Raw genomic sequence first — 15,759 nt, forward strand, 5'->3', positions numbered from 1 at the left:
ATTTTCCCTCTGAAATCCTGAGAAATACCACTGACCTGGCCTTCCGTGCAACTGTGGTTCATTGGGGCACAGTGGTCATTGCACCAGTGGCAGTCGTTGGTGTTGGCCGTGCAGCTGTAACAATCTGTGTGCTGATCACATCTGTCATGGTCAAGAGCTACGAAGAGGAGAAAAACTCATCAACTGTGATAGCTTCTCAGAAAAGTCATAGGCCATTATTACAGCTGCTGTTGAGCACAATCTCAGACTGAGGTTTAAAAAAATGTACCAAGGGTTGGAAAATAAGATGATTAGTAAAAATGACAGGAAAATATACTGTTGTGTTCAGGTTAAAATAGTATTTAGAAATAAGTAAACAATCTGAAGAAACCCTATTTTGTACCCCCTCCCCCAACAAAAGTACACCAAAAAGTGAAAAACAAAGGTTAATTTAATTCAACAATGGGATATAATGAAAATAGGTCTGGCACTGAATAATTTTCTTCCCAAGAAAAAGTCAACAAGCAATAGAATGAACACCAAGAGCTGCCCAGGAGTCCAAGTAACGTAGGAGACCAAGCTCTTCCTCCCAGTCATAAATGCAAGGCTCTTCTGGGCACAGGAAGCAGGTGGTACCATAGAACACCAGTGGAGTACGAGGATGAGCTGTATTTGGTACACATACATATGTAAATCTAAGAGTGCAAGCTTGGGAATTTCTGGGTTACCACAGACCTGCTGCATCTCCTACTGGCCCTAGATGGGTAGAGGTGGGCAAGAAGAGAGAAGACGCACAACCATGGTGCCTCATCTATTGAACAACTCGTGTGCATGGCCCATGGTGGAATCCATGGACAAGAAAAGGCAGGGGCCATCATCACAAAGACCCCAGCAGTCTGCTCCTCAGTTGCTCTTCCTGCCCTGGTCATCACCCGAAGGACCCGGAGGACAGAAAGCAAAGTGAACCAGAAGGCAACATCTGAGATGAGTCCACAGTAAATGGGCTCATCTTTGAACCACTTAAATTAACTAAATGTTATTTTCTCTGAAGTAGCACATTTAGGCTACACTTTTAAGATCTTGTTAAAAAGATAACTATTTCACTGATTTTACCCCTTCTGGGAGACAGTGACTAACCTACCAGGTCCTGGTCATCTCAGTTCTCCAGCACTCACCAGCCCACCAATGAACCGGGAAGGTTATCTGGGTGTTCTCACTGAAGATTTATGTTCAGCTTAATTTGGAGTGTTCCAGGAGCATGAAAGCTGCTCTACCCACCTAACTCTCACAGTAAATACTACACCAACTCTAATAGTTAAGAAATTCAGTCAACATACCTTAAATTAACAGAAGTGAACAAATATTTTGCAGAGACATTTTTCTTACTTTTAAAGGATTTTCTCACATATTACTTCACTAATTGCTTTCTGGTGTATGTCTGGGAAAAAGGTGAACAGCTAAGTAAGCAAGGTCGAGAAAGCCTGGAAAATACAATGGTGGTTCTAGCAGCAAGGATTACTGCTCTTCCTCTGCAACTGTCTGTCTTGCTGTCACAGCTGTGCACAACTAGAAACTTGAAAAGAATACTCTGCAATGAGACAACTCTATCTCCTAGCATGATCTAGTCCAACACAGCTTTTCTGGGTTGCCCTCTTAATTTCATCCTTAATGTTACAACTGCATAATCCCATATGGCAGTCACTAACCACATGTAGTTTTTAATTTAAATTAATTAAAATAAAAAAATTCAGTTCTTCCATCACACCAGCCTCATTCCAAGTATTTGATAGCCATATGTGGTAGTAGCTACTATATTAGGACAGTGCCATAATAGAGTATTTCCATCATTTAAAAAGTTCTTATTGGATTGCATTGCCTCAGACAACTGCAGCAAGGTTCTGGAGCTAGTATACAAAGTCTATGCAATGCCAATGCGGTTTTGTCTTTAGCATTTGCAGACAGCTTCTAGGAGCCACATGGCATATTCCCATCTATTGTAAAGATACTACAAACCAATTTTAAAACACCCATTAAGCCTCTGTATAAGTTATTACTGAATAATTCTGCATGATAAAATCAACATAAAAAGTATACATATGTTAAATGCCTTCTTAACTGAGAAAAAATAAGATTTCAAATTAATTAAATTTTAAGAGAAAAAACATACTTCTTTTGAAAAAACATTCTGATTTTAACTTTTCTTCTTGTGCTTCAGTTGCCAGCTCCCAGGAGATACACTGAGATGACCTTGTGTCCCACACACATCGTATGCCAGGCCCTGCTGCTAGACAAGCAGCTTCACTCCGGTGTGTTTCACATTGCTCGGAAGTGAATACCAGGATGTCACTGAGGAGGAGGCTATTGAAACCACCAAATACATACATGGTACTAAAAGAAAAAAAAAGGGGGGGAGAGTAGTAATTTACTGAAAACTTTATTAAAAAAAACAAAGGCATGATACACTTTTTACAATCTTCAAACAAACTTTACATATGGAAAATCCTGTAAAAAACTTCTTTTCAGGATCTCAAAAAACATTCTTATGCGTTTCCCTTCCCAATTCTAATCTTTCATTCTGGCCTGTACCACCCAGCATAATTCCTATAATCCACCTACTTTTTAAAGCTAAAAAAGTTGTCATGATAACATGGTGACTTTAACCATGATTCCCTGGATATCTTAATATCAGGCTCAGCTAATGTGGGTAAAATTGTAGTTATTTCCAGAATATCTCGCCTGGCTTTAGTACATCTGCATATCAATAGGCATTCCTCAGGGGTGGAGACAGGGTAGTTCATCTCCACACTAATGGGTAATTACCTGGACTACTGAAGGCTTATCTGAACCTGAGAGGATAGGGGGAGGTCTTGCTTGCTTCTGCCTAAGCAGGAAACAGACGGCCCGGACTGCAGTTTGTAAGCAATTAAACGGGCTTCAAACTTTGTTTCTCCCTTTGACTGATTTCAGTTTTAGAGGTATTTTGCCCCAGGACTTCCTTTCCCCGGAGTTAACAGCTAACATCTTTTCTAATTAAGCATATAATCCACATTTACATATTTTTAAGTATTAAAAATAAATACGTACAATTTAAAAATGTATAAAGCCTCTCTGAGACTGTGTAATGAATACACAGAACAATAAGAAACAGACACAAGTGCACATGGAAATTTAGTGCACAAAGTGGCATCTTAAATTGATGGGAACAAGATGGACTTCTCAGTAAGTCATACCGAGGTAACTAAATAAACACATAGAAAAAGATAAAACTGAATCAACTTCTCACTTTTTACACCAGGACAATTTCAAATGGACCAGAGACACAACTTGAAACCACACATGCCCTAGCAGAAAGCATAGGTGGGCGACTCTATAACCTGACGGGTACAACAAACATCCCCATGACTTAACATCCAGAAGGCAATTTAGGAAAACTTGGAAACTTTTTACTATGTAAATTTAAGACTTTTTGCATAGAAAGTAATGCTATATGCAAAGTAAAACACACTATGACAAAATTATTTACAATTTATATTACAGGAAAAGGAATATCCCTAAGATAGAGCTTCAGCCGGTTTGCAAGGGAAAATGCAAATGACTTCAATATGCAAAGATGATTAACTTTAGTCACAAGATAACTGCAAATTAAAATTACAGTGAGGTTCCATTTCTCACCTAAAAACACCGAAGTCTGACAACCTCTGGAGCAGTGAGGTGCTGGGGAAAGCAGGACTCTCACACACTGCTGCTGGGCACACAGAAGGGCACAAGCCCAGAGGGAAATGAGGCACTATCTAACAGAACTACCCATTTTTGTCTTTGAACCTGAAATCGCATTGCTGTAAGTCAGTCCCGAAGACGTTACAGCAAAAATACAAAAGGAAGTATACATGAAACTATTCACTAGAGCATTAATGATAAGAGCAAAGACTCAAACAACCCAAAATGTCCATCAATTGGGGATGTGATGAATAAACTGTGGTACATCAAAATCAAAAAAGACTCAAGAGCAAACATGAAGAGGTGCTAGCTGGCCAAACTTGGGCAATGTTTGAAATTTAGTAAGAATAAAAACTGTAATGGATTGAAACACAGCAAATATTTTTAAATCCATGAGTTCATAATGATACTACCCCCCAAAAAAAGCACATTATTTATCAACTTTGGAGAACGCTAAAAGATCAGTTCATTCATTTTGAAAAATGGCAAATAAAACTAAGATAAATTCTAGCTGAAATAAGCAAGTGACCAGAGGCAACAAAGGGCCAGGCAGTTTATTTGAGCACAATTCCCAGGCGATGTTCCCGGGTCTGGCTAGTCACAGGCCGGGGAAGTCATGCTCAGCAGGGCAGGCAGAGAGTTTTTAAAGAAGGTAGGGGGAGGCAGAGCTTAGAATTACAGCGGCGCGAGGACTGGCTAGCCTAAGGCACATTTTTCAGGTTGGGAGGGGGCAGCAGCCGGGGGCTTTGGCACGCACGTCATCAGTGTCCAACGTGCTCACCCCTCCCTCTGGTGCCTCCAACCTTACAAAAACGACGGAATCAACCCTATGAAGTGATCCTGCCAAAATATTGAAGGGAATCTGATCAAGCTAATATGAACAAAGTTCAGGAGAAAGACTAGGACACTGTTTGAAAGCATGGGAATGCAATAATCAAATTCTGGACTATAAGAAACTCCACCAGATTAACAACCCAGTTTTTTTAACAAATAAGAGAAAAACTGATGGATGGGGAACCTACAGATCAACAGAAACTTAAAAGACATTTTAGTTAATTATAACATATAGACCTTAGTTGTATCATTTGAGAAAAATTAATTTTTAAAAATTATGAAACAATTGGGAAATGTGAACATTTACTGGACACTGAGGGGACACAATATTAATTACTGGACACAACAGTAATTAAAGAATTACTATTCACTTTTAAAAGTGTGATAACTGTATTGTGGTTGTGTTTTGAAAAGAATCTCTGAAAGATATCCAGTCAATCCTCATTTGTAGATCCTGTATTTACAAATACACCTACTCACTAAAATTTCTAACTCCAAAATCAATCCTTGCAGCAGATTAGTGATCATTCACAAACATGTGCACGCACAGAAAAATTTGTGTTGCTCAATGTACATATTCCCAGCTGAGGTTAAACATGGTGACATTCTGCCTTCTTGTTTTAGATCTTATACTATAATCAAGAAGTCTTGTTATGGTTTATTTAATATGATGTTTTTTGTATTTTTGTGCCTTATGTTGGTGATTTTACTATGTAAAATGGTCCTTAAGCATAGAGCTGAAATGCTCCTAAGCATTTGGGGCAGGGTGGGGTGTAGGGGGACAAACACTGTACATGATTTAATTGCATTTTGCCTAAATCTCTTTTCTATTTCACAGACTGCATTAAATTTCTAGTGTTAACTAACAGTACAAATGGGTCTATTATCTCTTGCATGTTCATATGAGTTTGTTTTTTGCCTAAGGGTGAAAAAAATCTTAATATGGTCATTTATAGTATCTGCCTCTAAAAAGATCAAAATCCAAACCAGTGTCAAGATTTTCAGCCTTATATAAGACAAGCCCAATTCCCATTCAGAGACATGGTGATCACTGTGTACCTTAATAATGATCTCATCTACTCTGGTGGTTCAGAAGGCTACATGTTTGAACAAGGTTGCAAGAAGCTCAGAAGATAATGTGGAAGGCCCTACCTATCTACTTGTTCATGGCTGAATATGAGGTCTTGAAAACATAAGAAATAAAGCCAGGACAGGCTTGTAAACTTCCAGAACTATGTATATATTCCCCAAATCACAAGCAGATCCACTAGCAAAGAGTGGAATTCTTACTGGCTTAAATTGTTTAAGCAAAACCACTATCAATCACTGACTGATCACTAAGCAATACTGACCTAGAGGCAACCCTTGGAAGTCAGGCTCTAAAGCAAAAACTAGGAAAAACAATTAGCAGAAAAATCCGCAGTGGTACCCAAGGGTGACAGACTCTACAGAACTGGTCTAGGCAAAACACTCAAACAGGAACAACAATGATGTGAATTAAAGTTGCTCTTTTGGTAAATAAATAATGTCATAAAATTGAACTAGCCATGGCCTTTTACTACATGGCCTTTCTCTTCATCCTGTCCCCTCCAACCTTGCCTCATACTCACATATAGGCTCAAACAAACCACTAGAATGACAAAAATAAAAACATTACTATAACTCAGGCAAACCATTACCAATTCTGATTCATGGTTAAATTACATCATACAGCAAACTGTCAACTTTTCTTACGTTTGTACAAAACCTCAGAATGTTTTAATAGAAGAACCATGTATTTGCTAGTTGTCCTCAAATACTGACAGCTGTCACTGAGCAAATTATCTACTATGTGCCAAGTCCTATGCTACAAGAACCAGGAATATAAAAAGATGCATAGAGCTCAGGCCAGGCATCCAAGGCAAGATGGTGACAAAATGGTCCAACTGCTTTTCAGAGAAAGACATCAAAAGGCATTTACTGGAAAATTTTTAAGTGATTTTTTTACCAAGGAAGTATCAGATTACAATGTAAAATGCTTCAAATTAGTAAAGTAGCCAAAAATCCTTCCATTTCAGTCTCAATACCTAACCAATGTTGTCACAGAAAAACCACTTCCAGCTAAGTGATTACTTTATAAACAATGCCACCTTTTTCCAATATCTAAAATGTCTGAATTTTCTCCAAGATGTGTTGCTTTCTTATCTTTCCTAATCCAAGGTCTTCATCTACCTTACATTGTAACATCAGAACTTCTGAAAGCCAAGGGACTCTTAACATGATGTAGGCATTATTATAGCATTTAAATAGTTCCAGGATTGGTAAAGCCTATACTGTTAAAAGGTGAAGCAAACAACAGTCATCACAGCTGAAACATAATGAGACAAATTAATAACATTACTAGGCTGTTTAAAAAAACCAAACATCTTACAGCATCTTACTACACTGATGAATAGTGACTGCAATGGGGTGTGTGGGGCGGACTTGATAATATGGGTGAATGATGTGACCACAACGTTGCTCACATGAAGCCTTCATAAGATTGTATATCAATGATACCTTAATAAAAAAATAAAAAAATAAAAAAAACAAACATTTTTAAAGTACAAGGTAAGAAACGGGTAGAGTGGTCACTCTGGATCCCCTTATATGACAGCGGTTTAGGAAGTGCTCCATTAATGCAAGGAAATGCAGTGCAGACTTCAGATTAGCCAGAATACAGTCTTGATGTATACGAAGCACCAGAGTCTCCCTGTCTCTCACCCCCTACCTTACCCCCAGCTGAAGTACCCTCTCTCCTTTTCGTCAAATCTCTCCTTACCATTCAGATACAACTATGAGCAACCCAACAACCTCAGTACCACAAACATTGGCAGATAGCAGCGAGCTTAAAACAGCAACCGAACAGGACTTCTGCTGGCCCACGCGGTCAAATGCCAACATAAGCGCACTCCCGCAGGCTAACAAAACCCCGTCTACAAACACAGCAAGAGTAAGTCACATCTACACCAAATATTTTAAATGTACATCAGGAAATTCACACCTACATAATTCTGTGAAAAACTAATGGGATGAGGGAATCCTAATATGTAAGTCCACTTCCACTTCTTCACATTTTACTTCTTTTTCAGTTTAAACACAAGAGAAAAGGAGCAAGCACTTCTCCAGTTACCTGTTGTGTAAGACTGCTGAGTGGCCAAACCTGTTGACATCATGGTGGAGATCGGGTCTGGGAAGCACAGACCAGCGGTCACAAGCTAGGAGCAAGAAAAACACATTTCAGAAGGGGTTGCCATTCACCGTCAATTATCTTTGGGAAGAAAACTGCAACTAAGACAACTTCACAGTATTTATCCCTCAGTTTTTCTTAACCACACCATTATTACCAAGGTAAAATGCAGCAGCAGCAGAATAGCAGGGCATGGGAGAAAGGCAGGACTGTACAGCGATTCTAATTAGTGAATGCATCCAACACCCACGACACCCAGAGTATTTACTCACTTTTCACCTCTGTGAGTGCTACAGCCTATTGATGTTACCCACTAACATGTTTCTTCAGCAAATTTTACATTTTTCAAAGTTTATGTAAGTAAAACATGTAGGTTCCATAATTATTTTCCACTCTGTATCAATCTGCCCAAACTTAGTAGCTAAAATAGGAAAGAACAGGCAGTAAATTAAAACTAAAAAAAAATTTCAAATATTAATTTTTAAGGTCCTTTTCTTGATGCCGTAGATCTACCAATTTTTCTCCTACTGATCATGCCAGCAACTCTCCTCTGTACCTTATACCAACTGCTGCTGCTGCTGAAACATGTCAACCTCACACTCACTGTCTCTCTCTGAGACACACAGACATTCACACTCACTAAGAAAAGGTTCTTCAACTCAATCCAGACCTTTACTCAACTATTTACAACAGCTTTCACGTCCTTCTCCTACCCAGCTAGACTCTGGTCTTCACATAAAGAACAGAGGTCATCAACTTTGCCCACCCACCTGGCTTCCTTCCCTAAAATAACAGTGTGGCAGGGACCCTTTCCCCTACCCCATTTGCCTTTTACCACAGCATTTATATATATCTTTTCCACTTTAAAATGCTTTTATCACACCACAGCATTTACATGAGGCCCTCAAGGTACCCCTTTCCTTCCCATCAAGATAATTTCTTAAGAATTAAAACAGCAATCATTCACTGTGTACATCTCACATTACATTACACTTCCCAGCCTCCTGCAATCAGGATTACCCCTCCATGTCTAGAGAGTAATAAATGACCTCTTTGTTACTGAGTCTAAAAGACACCACAGTCCTTATTCTACTTAATCTCTCTGGGGCCACTGTCAACTGCTCCCTCACAAGTCACCAATCTTGCCTCACTTTTCTCCTACTTCTCTGACTTGCCTACAGTCTCCCTCTTCTTTCAGACCTCATTATCAATCTATCCTCTGGCTCTTGGCTCATCCTGATGACACATGCTCCTTCAAATGCTCCCCTCCTCCCAGAGCTTCTTCCCACTGACCTCTGTACTGCTCTGCCCCTCAGTATTGAACATGCCCCCAAATTCCATTTACTCACTTCTCCCCAGACCCTGTCCCCCTACTTCCATTTCCAGCCTCAGTAAAAAGCACCATCTACAATGGCCCACACCAGATACCTGGGAATAAACATGCTCTCACCTCTTTAAAAACACACCCCAGACAATCCTCAAACCCATCCATCTCTTTATCCTCATTGCCATTTCCACAGCCTTGTTCAAAACCTCCTCAGGACTTCAGCAACAGCCCCTTCCCAGCGACTCATCACAAAACACAAAGGGATCTTCCTAAGACACAAATACAATTCCATCACCCCTTCTGTAAGGCTCTTCAAAAAGCCCAAACTCCTCAGCATGACATAAGAGGTCCCTCAAGATCTGACCAATCTGACAGCTGCTTGCTTCTCTAGTTCAGGTTGAAGCCCTACCTCCCCAATATGCTATGATGATACAGCCAAACCTAACCCCTAAGTATGAGGCATGGTCTCTTTCCACCTCTGTGTCACTGCACATGAGTCTCCTTTACCTGAGAAAGCCTCCTAACTTGGTTTAGCTAACTTCTCAGTGTTACTCAAGACCCAGTCTAGATGGCTCTCCTCAAGAAGACTCTTCCTCATTATAAAATAAGTCACATGGATGACAAAAAGAGAGAAAGGCGGTGGCTTTCCTTGACCATAACTTTACCTCTGTGAGTTAAGGAATGTTCATAGGTATTCTCATACAGTCTGCTCAGTTCTCTGCCTCTCCCACCATGAGGCCAAGAGCTGAAACCTAGTCATCTTACAATCCCAATGTACAAGCCCAGGGGCTGACACATAAATGTCTGCTAAAAAAGAACATTTGATGCTATCTATACAAGAGAATCTTTTTTTTCATGAACAAATATTGCCCCCTTCTGGTCAAGTACATTAACCACACCAAAAATTCTAAAAATTCCACGTTTTCAAAGTATTCCATCAAGAATGTGTTTAACCAATTATAAAATAAATGAGTCATGGGGATGAAAATACAACATATGAAATATAATCATTAATACTATAATGTCTTTATATGGTGACAGATGGTAACTACAGTTATCATGGTGAGCATTTAGTAATGGATATAATTGTCATACACCTGAAACCAATATATTTTATACCAATTGTATTTCAACTTTAAAAAAATGTGTGAAACCAGTTTCTAAGGAATGAGATAAAGCTACACATAAGCAAACTTAACATAATGCTGGTGTCCACAACTACGTAACACTATTGCGTAAGGCATTCACTTGTAATACCAGACAGGCAGTCACCCCAACTCATCCTAAAAAATTTAACACTGAACCAAGTAAAAGGACTGACCTAAAAAATGATTTAAGATAGAAGTAATACTTTTTAACAGCTATACAACATTAGTCAAATGATTATTAAAAATTATCATTTGGACCTCTTCCAAACGGTCTGACCATTTTTAATTAGCAATATTTTCAGTTTCTTTTAAAATGCTGCTTCTAGACAAAAAAAGCTAAAATGGCTTTGGGAAACTTACCAATATCATAAGCCATGAAATCTGAAGAGAAGCATTTGGCGCCATGGCTCATGGATGTGTCATTGTGTGTGTTTCCTCCAAACACCAGCATGGTTCCACTCACTATCACAGCTGTGTGCAAGTAACGGAAAAATCGGCTGTCCTTAAGAATGGTCCTTTTGAGTTTATTTAAAAATAATAAATACAAGGTTAGTTTTTTAGAATACTTAACTATTTGCTAGTACAAACATAACCACTTTTTTAACTTCAGATCCAAATATGCAAACACTTACAGATTTCTCCCTGTATGTAAGTAACTCTCCTAACAATTAAACAAACATGTAAAGTCTTAAAGACTTATGAGAATTTTGACAAAATGTATTAAGAGCCATGAAAATGTTCATACCCTGTGACCCTATAATTCCAACTTTTGGGTAAAAATCATGTGAAATACAGACAGAAGCTTAACACACAACACTTTATTAATGAGGCAAAATCTAGAAACCAAAACTTTCAACTGTACAGGCTCAGTGCACCCACATGATAGAGTATTAGCCACTAAAAATGACGATTTTAATGAGAGATTGCATAATGGTAGCTGTACATGGTCTCAAATGTATAAGGAAATAGGAGAAAGAAAAGAAACATTGCTTTATAATCACATTCTTTCATAATTTAGAATCTGCTTTACATTAATAAATTAGCATATTTTGTATAGTCCAGTATACAGCAGAGTGAGGAAAGCTCTGATCTACAATTTGAGACCATCTGATGATTTCATGGAATAATGCCAGTAAATTACCCCAATTATGACACCTTGGTCATCAAGAAAAGGTTGAAAAATAGATATAGTCTACTTAATTGCAACAGTGTGCATAAACTCAGCTTTAGAGAGTAATTTATTCTTGGGATTCTGAGGAACTAAAAGTTGACAGTGGTACTGAGTGTATGAAAATTGAAAACCAGTCGAGAAATATTAAGCACATTAAAATCAACCTACTACAAAACTACAGAATAATGCAACAAAGTAAATACTAGCTACATTATTAACTTCTGCTTATTTCCCAATTTTTCTATTTACAGTGCAGAAGAGAATTATCTCCTAGGCCTGAAAACAAAAATATAGCGCAATATTTTCCCAGCAACTGCCAGAATTCACACCTTAAAGTGAAAGCTCAAGAAAAAGCACCCACCACATCTGGGTGTCCACAGAGTATCTGTAGAGATCGTCTGCGAGCCGGTACTTATTGGCGCTGAAAGCCTTGTAGCCTCCATGAACATACAGGGCCCTGGTGCTGTGGTCATAGACACTGCTATGGCCATAGCCACCTTGGACAAGGGCACCCCTGGTAGCTAATATACTCCATGTGTTCTTATCTGGAAAGCAAAGCAGTGAAAGGCAGATGTCACAGGTTCCTCTTCTCCTCTCTAATACTTAAAATCACCAATTAGCTTAGGACAAGACAAGAGATTATAAGAGACTTGATGTGTATATCTTACTTTTTTCTATTTTTAAAGTAAGGACACCTAAACCTTATAACAAAGCCAAGCAGCCAAACTTCAACTTGTTAAATGTTCTTATGTTCCAATATGCCATGTAGGAAAAGAATTACATTAAATTAAAAGACTCAGATTCCCCTCTATTGAGCATTTAATTCCCCAAGCCCTTTAGTGGCCCATACACATATGTACTTTATAAGCCTACTTTCTCAAAATATTATAGCTGGTACTCCTACTCCACAGTAACAGATATAATAAGATTTAACCAAAAGATAGATTACATATCAAGGGGAAATCACACTCCACTAAACCAATCTCTAAAAACTATCGAAAATTTTCTTTCCTCAGAACATTTGTGTTTCAAGCCATTTTTAAAATTTATTTTATTTTCAATATGCAAAGCATTTAGTGCCAGCTTTAGCTCCTAGCCAGATTGACAGTAACAAATCTACACTACATAGCAGCGTCAACAACCCATATTTCATTGGTAATACATCAATGTTAATTGCCTTTCAAAATAAAGTACTGGGTCACATTTAATTAAACTGGTTGGGTTGAGTTTTGTCATAATAATAAGCAGTTAACTGTTTCAAATGTGACATTCAAAAAAGATCCACTGGAAAAATATACCTACCCAAGTCATATTCCTGCACATTGCTTATATATCCATATAGAGGGCAGTGACCAAAGATGACGAGCATGACCACTCGGCCATCATTCAATGTGACAATGTGTGCTGAGTGCCCGACCACTGCATACTGCTCCTTTGCTTTAGGGGTTAACAAAACCCAAGATTCATTATGAACATGAAACACTCTCAACTCATTGGTCACATTCCCTGTTGAATCAATTTTTCCTCCATACATGTAAATTTTATCCTAGGGGAAAAATGTAAACAAAATTCTAAAAAACATTTTAAGAATCAAATCTGAGAACAGAAAAGGAATAGTTCACAACCTCAATATTATTCATAGCTTAAAAAATGTTAGTGAAATGCACCTTTCAGAGAATTACTGAGAAAAAGATGGAGACAGAAACAAAATAAAGCCACATTCTGCATCTCTTACACTTCTTGAACTTCCTCACATGAGATCTTTTGCAGTATAAAATGACTTGGAAAAATAAAGTTGAAAGGTTCCCTCATCCTACCATAAATCACAAAACAAGGAAATGAAAATGATTATTCAGTTATATTGCAATGTGACTATTCTTGGCTAAACTTCCTAATGATCATAACAGCTAATCTACACTACATTAATTTTTAACCATTTAGTACCACAATCAATATCCCAGTACAATTTGAATCCATTAAAATCTCTCAGATTAAATTAGTTCCAACTTTAGTTTCTACTTACAATTTAGCCAATTATATAACCTCAAAAAGAGAATTCCCCCAATTAAAAACCAATAGTGAAGTCAAAATCAGAGAGAGAAGGTAGAATTGTGGTTGCTAGAGGCTGGGGAGATGAGGGAATGGGGAGCTATGTTTAATGGGCACAGAGCTGTAATTTCACAAGAAATGGAGAACGGATTAGAGATGTATGGCGGTGACAGCTGCACATTATGAATGTATTTAATACCACTGAACTGTACACTTAAAAATGGTTAAGATGGTAGATTTTGTTATGTATATTTTATGACAATAAAAATGATTAGGGAAAACAACAACACTGAATAGCTTTTCAACCACAAAATATCATGAAGTAACTGTGTAATGGTCGAGTTTCTAGCTTAGTAAAGAGTAAGGCATTTTACCTTGTATAATGCTAAAGAATGGCCATATCTAACAACCACATTGTTCACAGATGGGTTCAGGGCAAGCCATTCCCTAGAAGCAAGGTCATACCTACAAAACAAACAGATTGTATTTTACCCAAATGACAAAACAGAGTATCTCGTGCTCTTTTATTTGTAATATAATTCAGTTTGGAGATGCTCATTAAATCTGCCATGCATGTGGTGAGGCAAATGAATCTAACATCCGAGCCCTGTGCATATAACTCAGGAAGGAGGCTGGGCTGCCCAACCCAGGGTCAAGAAAGGCTGCATTACACTCAAGGGACTTACTTAAACTTCTAAAACTTTTCTGTCATTTAATCATGTGAAACAGAAAACAGGTACTGAAAAATCTGATAAGTAAAAGAAAATTCCTAACTTCCTTTATCTAATTGATTTTTTTAAAGTATTTTTAAGAAAGCTAGAATATCATTTAGCAGTTCAATTATAGTATGAATATATTTAAAAACTTAAAAATTTTGTAAATGCCAAAAAGAAAATCAGTTATACTCTTGTACTGAAGCATTGATCAGATTCAATATCTTAGAATGTTTCCTTTTAGTTTGTCTTTGAGGAAAACATTGTTCTACTGTTTTTATTAAAATCATAATACTAATCTAACCAATGCAAAAATATAAAGAACTAAAAGCTTAAAACATGATACCAAATTTCATCACCTAGAAATGACTACCATTAAGTAATTATTCCAGACATTTTTCTATTCATGTATATAGACAGAATAGACTGACAGCATATTCATAAAAAGGGGATCATGCTATATACTTTTGACGTTAACTTTTATACAATTTAATAGAAAAAAGAAATCAAAGGGAAACCAGTGTTATTGCTATACCTTAAATGTTAATTTTCTATAAATTTCCCTGAATAATCCAAGTTTTAAAAAAATTATGAAAAACATTATATAAAACATAAAAGTTTTATCCTAACATAAGCAAAAAGGAACAAATGCCCATCAATAGAAAATGGATTAATTATAACATATAATAGAATAACCAGAGTGAAAAATATACTTGAGCAACATATTCTCAATATAAATTTCAAAGCAGTGTAAAACTAAAGGAGCAAAATGCAAATCACTGTTTCTATAAAAACTAAAAACAGAATTATTTATTCATTCTATATGTTTATATGTATTAAAACTATAAAGACATGTATACAAACACCACACCACAAAATCAGGATATTGATTATTTCTGGGACTTTGGAGGGATATGCAGGGGTCTTCAACTATTAGCCATGTTTCATTTCCCAAGGTGTGTGGTGAATGCGTTAGTATTCATTATTTTTCTCTAAACCTTTCCTTTTGTCTTAAATATTTGATATGTGATATGAAACAAATATAAAATGGGGTCATTCATTAAATATTAATGCATAAGTTAATACCAACTATTATTTTATGTATTGTTTGAATACTCTGCATTTTTAAAATACATGATAAATTACTTGGAGGCTGAATTCATTATAGTTTTTAAGTTACATACAAAATTAATTTTTGACAGAATTGACTACCTTCCTGCTTTGAAAGGTGAAAATCTTAGCACTCACATTTCCTCCCATTTCTTCACCCAATTTTTGTTTTATGATTTTTATATTGTCCAGGCTCATAACATTCACATTCCACTCTATAAATATATTCCATGGTAATTTAGTACTGGATCTACATTTTAACTGATTCTCAACCTCCTTACAATCTGAATCAATCTCCTTACAACTTGCCCTTCTTGAGTCTCTTTAATTTTAATTGGATGGATTTCACTATTAAGTGGCTTTTTTCTAGTAGAGCTCAGATGTACTTCCTTCCCTAAATTCTCTCATGTTTAAGAATATCTACTTCCTAGCTTTACAGCTGAATGACATCTTGGCTGGGTACAATATTCTTGGGCCATCCTTTCTTTCCTTCAGAACTTTGC

At 37.2% G+C, this 15,759-nt stretch overlaps 1 protein-coding gene across 5 annotated transcripts in view; it reads right to left on the reverse strand.

Moving 5' to 3' along the window:
- ATRN (attractin) overlaps nt 1-15,759 on the reverse strand; it is a 161,620-nt gene that overhangs the window by 77,122 nt on the left and 68,739 nt on the right. For all 5 annotated transcript variants that reach the window (XM_036924629.2, XM_036924628.2, XM_057502799.1 and 2 more), the window contains exons 7-13: nt 13,808-13,898; nt 12,687-12,930; nt 11,746-11,929; nt 10,574-10,728; nt 7,682-7,766; nt 2,147-2,367; nt 36-157 (exon numbers count right to left, since the gene is read on the reverse strand). In XM_036924629.2, the coding sequence (XP_036780524.2) occupies nt 36-157; nt 2,147-2,367; nt 7,682-7,766; nt 10,574-10,728; nt 11,746-11,929; nt 12,687-12,930; nt 13,808-13,898 (1,102 nt within the window). The remainder of the gene's footprint in view (nt 1-35; nt 158-2,146; nt 2,368-7,681; nt 7,767-10,573; nt 10,729-11,745; nt 11,930-12,686; nt 12,931-13,807; nt 13,899-15,759) is intronic.

The sequence above is a fragment of the Manis pentadactyla genome, chromosome 5, assembly GCF_030020395.1.
Source record: "Manis pentadactyla isolate mManPen7 chromosome 5, mManPen7.hap1, whole genome shotgun sequence".
NCBI classification, from domain to species: Eukaryota; Metazoa; Chordata; class Mammalia; order Pholidota; family Manidae; genus Manis; species Manis pentadactyla.